Here is a 15,074-nt window from a genome sequence, read left to right on the forward strand (position 1 = left end):
TACTTTGTAGAAACCTTGCTTTAATGTCATATAGTCATCTTGTATGACTATAACAGTCGGCTTCACACAAGAAAAAAAAATCTCTTTAATACTTGGACAGTAACAATATTTGCTATAAGTGATTCAAGCTGCTCAGAAACTTGCAATATTTGGTTGATAAAGCATTTTCTGAAAATATGTTGCTACGTAGTTTAATTCAGATGTTCCACCTTCTTCACAAATTGTCTGATGTCTTGAGCCAAGAGCTCTGGTTCTTCAAAGGCTGCAAAATGCCCTCCCCGGGGCATGTAGGTATAGGTGACAATGTTCTTAAATTGCTTCTTTGCCCAGGAGCGTGGGCAGTGAAGAAGTTCATTTGGGAAGGCAGCAACGCCAGTTGGAACAGAAATGTCAACCCTGCGATAGAAGAGAACATATCTAACATATCTAGTTCATTAATTACTCGATGCTGTTTTTTCTTAGTTACATTGGTGTCAGCATAGGTCCAAGATGGTTTGGAGAATCTATATTTTCACATATATAGTTGAATTATTAATCTTTTATCCCATTTTAAATTAACAATCTGCTTAATAGTAGCCTTTGAATGTCTTTTTAGAAATTGAGACTTAACATTCTCTGGGACATCCTACAGAATTAAACTCTAGGCATTCACAACAGGTTTCATATGAGCAAAGTAATTTTGATTATGGCCTTCAGTTATAAAACCAACAAGCTTCATATTTACATCTAACTTAGTTTCAAAACCAGAATAATTTCTTCCTCCTTACTTGGCATCAGGAGCAGTATCTGGATCCTGGCAGAGATTCTCTTTATAAAAACGCATTGAAGACACAATGGAGGAAGTCACCCAATAAATCATGACATTTGTCAGAAGTTCATCCAGAGAGTATTTCCTGAAAAGGGGCATCACACTTTATTAGCAGATCTTAAAATGCGTATTCTTAGTTCACGTGTAAAGCAGAGAGTAAATAAATGCCCAGCAACTATTGGCTGATGCTTAGAGAATTCACAGGATTAAACACTTGCAAGTCATCTTCTATAACTTGCAACTGTTCATATTTCAGCAATATTCTCCAAATCATTCTAAGCCAGCAGTTACATATTTGCAATTTCTCTTTTTCTTTTAATATATAGTTATTATACATAATCATACCTTTCCAAATTCCCATCTTCCATGTTGACGAATGATTTATCTGTCCATGTGGAAAACTTCTCTAGGATATATGCAGCAAGACCTACAGGGGAGTCATTCAGGCCACACCCTAGGTGAGAGAAGTAGCAAATTTACTTTCATATTACTTGCTTACATTCGAATTAGAAGCTCTATTAAGAAGATTTGTGAGCAAGAATTGGGGATTTGGATTTTAGCCAATTCTCATTTTTGACATTATGGTGGCTTAACTCTTTTTGTAGGTATGAAACTAACTTGACTGAAAAAACTATCTTCCCCAGCATGAGAAATATTGAGTGTTGGGTTGCTGCTAAATACAGCATGCTAACTCAAAGCATCTGCACACTTTTTTCCCATGGAAGTACATAATATTTGAACAGCATCTTCTGTAGTTCAGTTATAGGTTTGAAAATGTTTTTTGACTTTCATTGTCTGGAGGTAACAAACATACACAAATGCAATTTGTAATGTATTACCTACAGCTGAAATAATACCATTTCAGATTTATAGAGGTCAACTTAGTGAATTAAACTTGAACAAGGGTATCTTAGGGTTCTGAAGAATTGAGAAAAAATTGCTTAGGTGTATACAATCAAAGTATAGATTTGTTGCAGATCTTGGTATCCTTCCAATACTGTAGTCATTATCAATGTGCAATTTTTAATGTAACAGAAGAGTAAAATGTTAAGTTGTGATTTAAATTATATTTGTTGTCATATTCCAACAATCAAAAAGTTGACTGCAGTCCCTTGGTTTAGATAATGCGTACGGGACATGGAAGATAATATATGTCTTCTTGGGTAGGAGAGAAAATTGAAAATGCTTAAAGCATTGTGAATCTGCAATTTGGAATTCATTTTGTTTAATCTAGCCAATTATTTAACATATCCTTTGTGCTTAATTTTGGTTTCAGTTGTTTAAAATGTGTTATGAAAAAGATAAAGGTTTTCCCTGTCCAGTCATATCCGACTCTAAGTGGGGGGGGGGTTTTCAACACCATTTCCTAGCCATAGAAGCCAGCATTCTCCAAAGATACTTCCTTGATCATGTGGCTGGCATGACTATATCTTGAGGATCATAAATACATAAATAAATAAATAAATTTATTTATTTCTATACCGCCCTTCTCCCGAAGGACTCAGGGCGGGGTACAGCCTATTAAAAACACAAAGACAAACATCAGTTAAAAAATAATTAAAATTATTACATAATTTCGGCTCAGATTTAAAACCCCAAAATTTAAAACCCAATTTAAAAATCATTACATTGATAGCCCGGCCTGGCGGAACAGCAGGGTCTTGAGGGCACAGCGAAATACACGGAGGTCGGAGATCTTATGCATTTCCGGGGGCAGTTCATTCCACAGGGCAGGAGTTCCCACAGAGAAGGCCCTCCCCCTGGGTGTCGCCAGCCGACATAACTTGGCTGATGGCACCCTGAGGAGACCCTCTCTGTGGGAGTGAACTGGCCGGTGGGAGGCTGTTGGTGGCAGAAGTCGGTCTTGAAGGTACTCAGGTCCTATGCCATGGAGCGCTTTAAAGGTGGTAACCAACCCCTTGAATCGCACCCGGAAGACCATGAAAAGCTGTTGCCTTACCACCAAAGTGGTACTTATTTATATACATGCATTTGCATGCTTTCAAACTGCTGGGTTGGCAGGAACGGGAGTTCACCCTGTTACACGGTATTTGGGTCTCGAACTGCCAGCCTTCTGGTTGACATGCCTAGCATCTTAACCACTAGGTGCCCCCTTAAAATTCTATCAGAAATATAAAAACGAATGTGTCTTGATTTTTTGTACTTTTTGAATTTATTTTTTAATCCAAGATTTGTGAGTAGAACAATATGACTCTGAAATTTATTATATTGATTCATTACTTCAATAGATGCTACATGCCTTCCTTAAAAATGTTTTGTACATTAAATTCAAATTTGTTTTATCTTATGTCTGAGTTTTTGATCTTTCATAAAGCATTGAGTTTACAAACCTGCTGTATCTGGTTTGGTGGCTTGGATATGCATATACCCGGATTCACGCAATATATAAAATATGTGCTTAAAAAAAGGGAACATGCGCCGTGCATCTTCTCTGGTTAGACCCACCAGCCATGGTACGTAGGCTCCCAGTAGTATATCTATCATGGCTCCATAACCAAGTTTTGATATAAAGATCATATTGACATGAAGTCCTTTTACAGATCTGAAATCAAGGAAACAAAGGTGATCCCAAATATACTTACTGGGTGGTAATTGAGACTCATTAGTAAGTGTGCATAATATAGCATGTTTAAAACAAGCAAAATAGGGAAGAATGTTAAGAGATGTGAGAAAACTGATATTGACAAAGGATGCAAAAGGCAACTAACTAAAATTATTTTGTTGTAATATCTGACATTTTTCAATTGCTTTCTATGAATATAGTTAAACAATCTAGAAATTCTTCATGAGGAAAAAATATTTTTTGCGGGGCTAGAATCCACAATCCACAAAAGTTATTTGCTCTGATAATTTAATATCAGAATATTAAATATTTTTTTACAATAGATGTTGTCTCTCCAGGAATAGATTAGTCACAACATGGAAAAACAATTAGTACAGCTATATGATAATGGCTGCAACTTTAATTTGCACAGTAGAATCATTCTTGTAAATTAAAGCTCCTGCTTTTCAGTGGCCCAACTAAACTAGATGATGAAAAATTGATAGTGCATACATCATCTAATCTGGATACCATGGATATTGCAACATTCCAGTTCCTGTCATGTTGTTGTTGTGGCCTGTCAGCGGCCTGTGCAATTAGTAGCTGATTCCGACAGCGAGGAGGCTGGTGTGGTGCTGTGCCAGCAGCCTGTGTAGCTGGCACTCGAGTCAGACAATGAGGAGGCTGGAGAAAATGTGGTGCCAGAGGCGGGGATTCAGCCAGGGCCTTCAGAACCTCCAGAAGCTGCCATAAGTGAGGAGGAAGAAGAGGAGGGGCTTCTTCTCGATGCACAGGCGCACAGAGCTGCCAAAAGCCAGGAGTGGTTCCTCAGGAGGAGGTTTCCTCGAGAGTAAGGTTTGGGGCTAATTGGCCACTCCCTTAGCCTATTTAAGGAAGGATGACGACTGAGGCAATTTGCAGAGAACAACTTCGTTCACTCTCCTTCGCGTCTTGATCTTAGTTCTCTGCAAATTGCTTCTGGGCTTTCTGCCAACCATAGTAAGATTACGATTATTTATTCTTTGGATTCTTGTAGGCTGTTAAGAAAGTTAATTAACAGCCTTTGTTTGAAAAAGACTGATTTAATTTAGTAAACTAAGGTCTGTACAAACTTTGTGTGTGCTGCGTTCTTTGGGGTCTGTAGCTGGGGCAGAACAGTTATGTAAGTAAAAACACCTGAGTGAGTGACACAGAGATTCCAACCACTTACTTTGGCAGCATCTGTGCCATGTTCTTGGTGATTCGGGAGCCCCAGTCTCCACCTTGCAAGTAATATTCCTGGAAACCCAGTCTCTGCATCAGCTTGTGAAAAATCCGAGCAGCAGCTATTGAGTCAAAACCTGTTAGTTGGGATAAATGTGATATTAAAATGTGTTTGTCTTGAACTTAACTTATAATCAGAATACACCAAACAGAATAAAATACAGATCTGACATCAGAAAAGTCAATATTCAATAAGAGTATAAGAAGCATTTCAAATTTATAGGATTCTGGAACACAGAAACTACTAAAAATGATTTTATTATGACACGACACTAGTTTAATCTGTGGCATGAACACTTATGTGCCTTTTAACCACTCGTAGCGCTCATCACTTCATAATGCAAGAATGCCTGTATGTGGCCCCAAACTGTTACAGGTAGTCCTCAACTTATGACCAAAATTTATGTTGCTAAGTGAGAAATTTGTTAAGTGAGTTTTACCCCATTATACGATCTTTCTTGCCACATTTGTTAAATGAATCACTGCAGCTGTTAAATCAGTAACACCGTTCTTAAGTGAATCTGGCTTTCCCATTGGTTTTGCATGTCAGAAGCTCACAAAAAAGGATCATATGACCCCAGGATATGCAACTATCATAAATGTGAGTCGGTTGTCAAACATCTGAATGTAAATCACATGACCACAGAATACTGCAATGGTCATAAGTGTGAAAAATGATAAGTCATTTTTTCAGTGCCATTGTAACTTCAAACGGTCACTAAAAGAACTGTAAGTCGAGGCTACCTGTATATATAGGCCAGGTGACCGCTAGATGGCACAAGTAGACACAAGAATTAACTCTGCTGCCAGTTGTGCAACATGGATTAAGCAACCCCAGTCACAATTACTAATTTGCCAATAGTAATAGCACTCAGACTTATATACCACTTCACAGTGCTTTATAGCCCTCTGTAAGCAGTTTACACAGTCAGCATATTGCCCCCAACAATCTGAGTCCTCATTTTACTGATATGATTTTATTTTACTGAGGATGGAAGGTTGAGTCAACCTTGAGCCAGCCAGGATCGAACTGCCAAACTGCAGGCAGCTGGCAGTCAGTGGAAGTAGCCTGCAGTACGGCATTCTAACCACTATGCCACCACGGCTCATAAATAGTCTGGGCCTTTTGCATTTCATTTCTCTCTTACCTCGTGTTGATAATCTCTTCTCTTCCTATACTTGAAGAAATAGTCCATCCAAACCAAGGTCACAACAAATTCACTAACTCTTAAAATGCCAGAAGACTGTATTGACATGCAGTTTGTACAGCCACAGAGTGTCCAACATATTACTCCGTGTTCCTCCGTAAAGAAAAAAAAATCACAGTATGATTTAATTATAATAAATTAAAACCGTTTGCTAGGAAAATAACTTACCCTGCTGGTGGGGAGGCTCAGAAAAGCCATAGCCTGGGATGGATGGACAAATAATCTCAAAGACTACATCTTCACTGTTTGAAAGACGACTGGATGAGCCAGTAAGCAAAGGAATGATCTTGTAAAATTCATAAAAGGAGCCAGGCCAGCCATGCACCATCAACAAAGGTCTGACAATTTGGTCTTTTGAGATATGAGATGGTTTCACATGAATGAAATGAACTTCTATCCCTGTTGGAAATTCAATACAATTAACAGTGAGTGCCATATGAGAGCCAGTTTGGTGTAGTGGTGAAAAACTGGGAGACCATGAGTTCTAGTCCTGTTTAGGCACAAAGCCAGATGGGTATCCTTGGGCCAGTGGTGGGTTGCCCCCGGTTCGCACTGGTTCTATAGAACCGGTAGTAAAACCGGCGGGAGGCTCCGCCCACCGACCCTGACGTCATCAAAATGCTTCTGCGCATGCGCATAAGCTTCTGTGCTTGTGCAGAAAAGTGCGCGCGCACGGCCCCGTTGCAAACCGGTAGTAAAAGTAAGTAGAACCCATCCCTGTCTTGGGCCAATCACTTCCTCTCAACCCTAGGAAGGAGGAAATGGCAAACCACTTCTGAAAAACCTTGCCAAGAAAAATGCAGGGACCTTTTTCAAGCAGTCTCTAAGAATTGGACACAATGGAATGGAACAAACAACAACAACAAAAAACTGCCTACTGAATAGCAGAGGAAGTTTAATGTGAAATTCAGAAACAGGCGGGACACGAGATCTTTGCTCCATTACAGGAGAGATATAAGTAAAGTTCAATGGGGAAGAATTTACCTTCAATAGTAGTTTTATAATGTGGGTACTGGTTAAGGATTTTAACTTGTTTCTGCCAGTCAAACTGATTTCTCCAATAGGAGACCACTTTCTGCAAATAATTTGAGTTGAAACCATAATTAAAGGCAGCTCCCTCTAGTGGTGGTGTATAGCGGGTCTGGTCAAGCCGAAGGTATAAATCCTAAAGAGAAGAGACAAAGAGAGAATTTCTTATGAGGATGATATTATAGCAGGTATTTTAAAAGCATGTTGTTGCTGGAGAAGGCAGCCTAAAAAGACAACTGTTTGTCATTTTATTTGAACTCATGTAACACTGGACAGAACTGATGGCTGCATGCTGTGGTGGGCTTCAAACTTTTTAACAACTAGTTCTCTGCCCTAATGACTGCCTGGGTGGACTTGGCTGGGTGGTCATGTGACTGGGTGGGCGTGGCCAACTTGACGTCACTTCTTTTCCTAAAAAAAAGATATACCAAAAGGTAGTTTTTTATTTCGTGCATTTAATACTTAAATAAGAACAGTAAAAGAGGTACACAAAATAATAAAAGAGGTACACAAATACATATATAAGAACAATAAAAGTGTTATTTAGCTTTAAGGAATTTCCAAATTGCTGTTTGATTGGTGTCCTCACTTTCACTTTTCTTCAGTCTTAACCCCAGAGCATCATCAGCTGTGTGATGTGCTTGCAACTATTTTTTGACTGTAGGAATAGGGTCCCCATTCTTTTAGAGTTAGTTACACTAATGGTCATTAGGTTTGTTATGTTGGAAACAGGTGACTTCTCTGAACATATGATGTTCATTTTAGAAAAAAACCTTTTCGCTTCTGCTGAACTTAGAGCAATTGTTCTGACAATATTTTTAGCTTTTTAACCTGAGGCGAAGGATGAGTGGATGGCATGCGGGTGGAGGCCCTAGGGAAGGCGCACCCCCGGACCCTGACCTGAGGCAAAGGGCAAGCGGGCGGCATGCAGGCGGAAGGATGGTGAGAGCCAGGCCCGAAAGGCAGCCGGGCCTCGCCGTGTCAACCCCAAGGTGGCCCTTCGGCCGAGCGCCTTACCTTGGTGGTCAGCAGCAGTGAGCAGAGCTGGCAAGGCGCAGAGATCAGCTGGGCCACATGGCCGGCATGGTAGGCCACGGCGAAGGCAGGAAAGAGGGTGAGGCGTGGAGATTAGCTGGATCACGTGGCCGGCATGGTAGGCTGTGATGAAGGCAGGCAAGTGGGCGAGGCGCGGAGATCAGCTGGGCTGTGTGGTATGGGCAAGCGAGCCAGAGAGTAGCTAGACATGACTCTAGCCACTGGCCAACGCGGGTGAGGTGAGATAGTGAAGGGTGGGGCAGGGTGGGAGGGGCCAGCCAATTGTGGGATTTGCTGGTTCGCTGAACTGTGCAGAATCATAACAATCGGTTTGCCCGAACCAGTCCGAACCGGCAGCAGCCCATTTCTGGCTATATGATATTCTACATCAGGGGTGTCAAACTCACGTCATCACATTGTCGTCACGTGATGTATCGCAACTTTTCTCCCCTTTGCTAAACCGGGCATGGGTGCGGCCAGTGTGTGACGCATCTGGCCTGCGGGCCATGAGTTTGACACCACTGTTCTACGTAGTAAGCAATGGGACCCATAAGTATGCATACAATCTACAATAAATGCCTGATGTATATTCAACGTGCCAAATGTAACATAGTTATTATATAGTATGAGGTAAAAGATGCACAAGAATACACAAGGGCAGACATGAGGAGATGTTCATAGTTAAGTTGCACTCTGCCACTATGGGATTGAAGCCCTGCCTTCCCCCCCTCAGCAAATAAAGGGGTTTGGGTGAGATGGTTGTGCCGTTGCAACCTCCATTTTGACTTCTCTAATCTTTCATGTGACTCATCACTCTGGCGGTATAGTTAATTCTCAAAGTCTCTTGATTTTGCTCATGTTTGTTCATACCTGGATTTCTTTCTCAGAGGTGAAAACTTGGAATGGTCTAATGGTTTCATCTTCTTGACTTCTTGATGGTTTTTCACCTAAGCCCCACCATCCCTCTCCTATTTCTAGAGTCTTCATCCTGCGCCTTGTCAGGAGCCAGTAAATCAGGAGGCTTCCACCTCCTATAACACAAGAAGCTGTGATCACATTTTGCTGAGACGTGTCATAAGACCTATAAAATAATCAAAATAATGTGAGGTAGAAGCTGAAAGGATCTCTGATTAAAGAAGAAAAATGACATTTGCAGCCAGAACCTGCAGATAAAATGACAAATATATGGGGGGGAAAGTTTCCCAGGATTTAAAATATAAGTTTCAAGATAACAGATAATTGAGATAATATGGATTTTATCTGGACAGGGATGTTGGAGAGCGGATCAAAAGAGGCAAGATGATATCCACTGTCATGAGCTCTATATTTTTTATATATCTTTCACTGAACACATGTTAACAAAAGGATGGGACTTCAGTTTTTTGGCCACTTTGTTTTTAACCACACCTTAAAGACATAACTGCATCTTCATACATTTCTGCCACCGTTTCATGCTGATGCTTGCTACACAACAGAAATGGTGAACCCAGTTTTTATCAGTAAGGTAAGTAGTGGTACCTGAGATAAAAATTGGGGAGCAAAAACATACAATAGGTAAAGTGTGTAAGTCCTACTTTTTTTCTTGATTGATATAAGGACAGGCAAGTTTGTCCCTTATCTATTTATCTACTCCCCTAATAAACCCAAAGTATAACAACTTTCAACATAAACAACTTGTTCAGAATCAGAGTCTACAGATTCACTGACCGAAGAGCTTATAGAATAGAATAACAGAGTTGGAAGGGACCTTGGAGGTCTCCTAGTCCAACCCCCTGCTTAGGCAGGAAACCTTACACCACAGCTTGACTATACTGAGTCCCAGCTTGAACTACAGGCATTACCTAAATCAGGGGTGTCAAACTCAAGGCCTGTGGGCTGTATCCGGTCTGCGCGGTGCTTGGATCTGGCCCACGAGGCCACCCTGGAAACAGTGACGGACCAGCCTGCAGTGCCTCTGCCAGCGAAAATTGATTCCCAATCTCCGTTTTTGGCTGGGATGGCCTCCTGCAACCCTCTGCCAGCGAAAATGGAGCTCGGGAGGGCTGCATTTTTTCTGGCAGAGGGTTGCAGGAGGCCATCCCAGCCGAAAATGGAGATTGGGAGCTTGTTTTTGCTGGCAGAGAACTTGGGCCACCACAGGCACCCCTGACACGAGTGATGTCAAGCTGGCCACGCCCACCCTGGCCACACCCACTCCGGCCCCCCAAGGTCAAACACAACCCTGATGCAGCCTTCAATGAAATCGAGTTTGACACCCCATACCTAGATCAGTATTTCCCAAATGTGACAACTTGTTGATATGTGGACTAACAAACTTCAACAGATATTAATTTGCATATGGGTGGAACTTCAAATTATTGAGTGTGGAAGCTGGCTGAGTAAAGAAACTTGAAAACTTGTAGCAATTTGCAATATTGTAGTTAGTTTATTAAAGGTATCGGCTTTAAAGCTTTGGATTTTTCACCCCTCATGATCAACATAGTTACTATGTTTTTTTTTTTCAAATTTTTAGCAATAAAAGGGGAAGACTTTCAGTGGAAAAAAGCATGTAATTTTCCAAAAACAAGAGTACAATCCTTTATAGAAAATGAGTAACAGCTACATATTGTGGGGGTGGTGGTGGGGTGGTGGTGAGATCACCTATCTGAAAAAGAACCTTAACTAAATGATTGACCTGTTAACGCCAAATAAATAGTGCATATTTCATTTTTGAAAACCTTACTCCAGTGTCTTCTGCAAGGTCTCTTCAGACAACTATTAACTTGGTACATGATTTTGGATTATACATTTACTTTTTTTCGCAATAGAAAAAGCCTGAAACTGCCCTTTGACCTGGGATCAGTGGCATATGAAGAAAAAAACAAAAAACCAGAGAAATTATTTTAGTTTCTATCCAAGCAGAGAAATAATAATAGCATATCATCTATATGTGTTTGGGAATTTAAAATGTTTCCTCTTCTCATCTTTAAACTTAATTCTAAGGTGCTGCTATTATTTCCCAACCTTTAACTGAATATAGGAAAGACAGTAACTAATGTAAGATCATTTAATGATTTACTTAATATTATTTGGTGCTTTCCTGGCATAGGGAAGGAACCTTCTATTTTCTGTAATGTAGCTGGAAATATTTCATGTAAGGGCACTCCTCTAGGGCAACATTTCTTAATCTTTCCAAATCATTTTGAAGTCAGCAGTGCGATTGTCATTCACTCCTATAGTGCTGTTTCAAACTGACCAAAAGTGGTGGGGGAAATAGTCATTTATTCTCCCATTCCTAAATTATCATGAATTTTGAATTAAGAAGATTATTCTTTCTGAAAAGAAGGACTAGGGGAGACATGGTAGCAGTGTTCCAATATCTCAGGGGTTGCCACAAAGAAGAGGGAGTCAAACTATTCTCCAAAGCACCTGAGGGTAGAACAAGAAGCAATCAAGAAGAGAAGCAACTTAGAACTAAGGAAAAATTTCCCGACAGCTAGAACAATTAATGGATCAATTTGCTTCCAGAAGTTGTGAATGTTCCAACACTGGTAATTTTTAAGAAGATGTTGGATAACCATTTGTCTGAAGTGGTGTAGGGTTTCCTGCCTAAGCAGGGGGTTGGACTAGAAGACCTCTAAGGTCCCTTCCAACTCTGTTATTCTATTCTATTCTATTCTTTCCCCACTTGGTTTCTTTTCTGGTTTCCTGCAGGTTCAGACTCTTCTTCTTTGGATCAACCAGATATTGATCCATTAGTTGCGACAGAAATTGAACGACTGGCTTGTTGTTCTGACATTATAGGCTGAGAAAGCCTGACATTATAGGCTGAGAAAGTGTGACTGGCCCAAAGTCACCCAGCTGTCTTTCCTGCCTAGGGTGGTACTAGAATTCACAGCCTCCTGGTTTCTAGCGTAGTAACTTAACCACATGAGAAAAAAACTGGGTCCCTCTTTCCTCACTTAATGTCAACATTATTTTTTTAAATGTTAGTCTCCTCCAGAACCTATCCATATTGTTTAATTAGGAAGCTGAGTCCTACAAGAGCCTGATATTTTGTGAGCCCCATTGCAGATTTCTACGCTGTCTCTGCTGCTTCTGTATAATTTCATTAATAAATGGAACTATTCTGATTATGCAGTTAATGTGAATATACAAAGGAATTGGATGGATTACCCCCCTCTTTTGCACATTATCACTGTGTACAGGAGTCGGTCTAACCACAGAACACTGTCATTGCTATGCTCTTTTCTATATCCTCCCCCTGCATTCCATTCAATTGCATACATTTATAAAAAAAAAGTCAATCACAAATGGAGCTAAGTCATAAGCAGAACTTCTACGTATGATACCTGCCTTCCCTGCTTCTTTTCTTTTTGATATATATGCAATAAAAGCTGATTTGCGGATTCCTTTGTACTATTTTCAGGAGCCACAGGGATAGGGGAGGGGTTGGTGTCATCGTTCCATTTTTACATGCTTTCATGCTTGCACTAAATTGATAAGAGTTTAGGGAGATAAAAATGCTTAGCCAACTGAGCAGTTTAGCATTATTGCATAATTGTGATTAATCTTAGCCTCAGCAAGTCTCTATCTGTCTTTTGAAAAACAAGGCCTGGGCACATTTTTTTTAAAAAAATTGATTTATATGCCGCCCTTCTCCGAAGACTCAGGGCGGCTTACAATGCGTTAAGCAATAGTCTTCATACTATTGTATATTTTATATAAAGTCAGCTTATTGCCCCCACAAACTGGGTCCTCATTTTACCTACCTTAGAAAGGATGGAAGGCTGAGTCAACCTTGAGCCTGGTGAGAATTGAACTCGCAGTAATTGCAGGCAGCTGGAAGCTAAATACTACCTTTAACAGTAGCATTAGTCTGCTGCGCCACTCAGGCTCCGTTCTTCAAGACTTTACAAAACACTAAGAAGTTTGGGCATATCCTAATATCTGGAGGATGTTTGTTCAGCAGGGTGGGGGTTACAGCAGAAAAGCCATCACTCCTAACCAGCTAACATTCCTTGGCTATTGGAACCAAGAGCATGCCCAACCTGCCCAACCGGATTGGATGAGTCAAAACAATCAAGAAAAAAAATAAATCCTTCAGGTAACTGAATCCCAAAGCCACAAAGTGTTTTGAAAGTGACAACCAGCACCTTGAATTGCACTTGGAAGCACACTGATAACCAATGCAGCTCACGTAGCAGTGGGGTCAAAACATCTAACACCTTTTGCTACCTGGGCAGCTGCATTGTGCACCAGTTGAAACTTCTGAAGGTGCTGAAGAGCAACCTCATGTAGAGCATTGCTGTGGGTTACATAAAAAAATATCGCCTAAGAATTTAGCGGTTAGAGAGTACTTCAGCACCAAGGAATTTTAGGAATGTTAATTTGAAACAGACTGCAAATTCACTTCCTCAATATTTGCAAAGGGAAAACTATGGTATGGTTCTTCCATTATATCCTTTCATGATATCCTCAATACAGAATATACTTTCCTTCATTCCATGCATATACTATATGCACATTTCATTATGTCCAGGGTTTTCCATTATGTTTTCTATGCATGTTTACATAAGAGGCAAGAATTAAGATACATCTGGAGCCTGAAGCTGCAAGCACTGCAACTTCATTTATCCATAAATAAGATCTTATCACTTTTATTGCACCATTTGTCCACAACAATTAGGAGTGGCTGCCTTTATATTGAGGATCTCCACTTCCCTCCAGCAGCAGTACAATCAGTGCTTCTTCACTACTCGAATGGCTTCCTTAGTAGAAATCCAGGCAAAAGTCAACTGCCTGTCACTCAAATGCTGCCCCCTCCCCAATTTGGTTGCCGTTTTTACACTCACCGGACAGTCTGCAGAAACTGCTGCCACATGTCTGCAACAAAGAAGAGCCACAAATAAATTCAACTTAGCTTGTGCTGGGTTGAAATAATTCTGGATACTTCCTGCTTCAACTGACCTCTGATATGTGGGTTGAAGGATATAGATTATGAAGTTAACATAGTCTTTTAGCGCCACCTACCGTCTAAAACTTGTTTCCATGATTGCTCATGAAGACACATATCTTGGATCCTGTGATTAAAAGTAAGCCACTGCATCCCTTATCCCATGATTACCCATTTATTTCTCAAAGAACTTGGGCCATATTTCTCAAAGCCACCGCCAAAACAGGAAGCTGGATTAGATTTAAAGAAAGTCAAGTTCAAATTCACCCTCAACTATGGAAATTCATTGAATAGCTTTGGGAAGATGACCATCATTCAACTTTACCCTAGTCAATATTTTGTTTTGGAGAAAAAAATGAAGGAAGGAGTTTTGATGAATGCCATTCATTTTCTTTTTTCTGAAGTAAAGGCAATATATAAATCTAGCAAATAGGTCAGCTACAGGTGTCTATCAGCTTTCTCATTCTTGGCTTTTGTACACCACCCAAAGTTGAGAGGTTTTTTTCTTTTTTTTTTTTTGGAGATGGGTGGCTGTACAAATTTGATAAATAAATAAGATCATGGTGAAACCATGTCAGAAACACATTTTAATCTTGGTATATAAATCTGATCAAAGCACCTCAAAATATCCTACCCTCTTCTTTTAGGCAAGGCATTTGAGACCTTTGATCAATTTGTTAGCTCCCTTTTAACTTTTTTCAGTTCCAATATACTGTATTTTTCGAAGTATAAGACGCACCTTTTCCCCCCCAAAAAAGAGGGTGAAAATCTGGGTGCATTTTATACTCTGAATATAGCCCAGCCCAGCTTCTCAAACTGAGGTTTCAGAGGCTGAAAAAAGCATCAGAAATGAAGCTTCAGAAAAGAAGCCCCCAGACAGAGCTTCAGAAAAAAAAGCCCCCAAACAGAGCTTCAGAGGCTTTTTTTCTGAAGCTCTTTTCAGAGGCTTTCAGAGGCAGGAAAAAAAGCAAAAAAAAGCAAGGCACAGAGCTCACAACCAAGGAATGTTGGTGACCCGTTTAGACAATTTTAAAAACAGTCAGTCAAATACTGGGCCTGTGATTAACACCAGCTGTCTGCAATTACTGTAAGTTCGAATCTCACCAGGCTCAAGGTTGACTCAGCCTTCCATCCTTTCTAAGGTAGGTAAAATGAGGACCCAGTTTGTGGGGGCAATAAGCTGACTTTGTATAAATATACAAAAGTATGAAAGCTATTGCTTAACGCATTGTA

At 40.3% G+C, this 15,074-nt stretch overlaps 1 protein-coding gene across 1 annotated transcript; it reads right to left on the minus strand.

Moving 5' to 3' along the window:
• On the minus strand, nucleotides 1-13,892 carry LOC117671857 (epoxide hydrolase 1-like). Its single transcript, XM_034428092.3, has 9 exons — nucleotides 13,741-13,892; nucleotides 8,777-8,987; nucleotides 6,827-7,007; nucleotides 6,011-6,241; nucleotides 4,582-4,711; nucleotides 3,160-3,371; nucleotides 1,154-1,262; nucleotides 768-893; nucleotides 1-396 (listed from the first exon to the last, which is right to left on the minus strand). The coding sequence occupies exons 1-9, from the start codon at nucleotides 13,767-13,769 to the stop codon at nucleotides 192-194; spliced, it is 1,434 nt and encodes a 477-aa protein (XP_034283983.1). The 5' UTR covers nucleotides 13,770-13,892; the 3' UTR covers nucleotides 1-191.
• Nucleotides 13,893-15,074: the final 1,182 nt, after the last annotated feature.

The sequence above is a fragment of the Pantherophis guttatus genome, chromosome 1, assembly GCF_059756535.1.
Source record: "Pantherophis guttatus breed Tessera chromosome 1, ASM5975653v1, whole genome shotgun sequence".
Lineage (NCBI taxonomy): Eukaryota > Metazoa > Chordata > Lepidosauria > Squamata > Colubridae > Pantherophis > Pantherophis guttatus.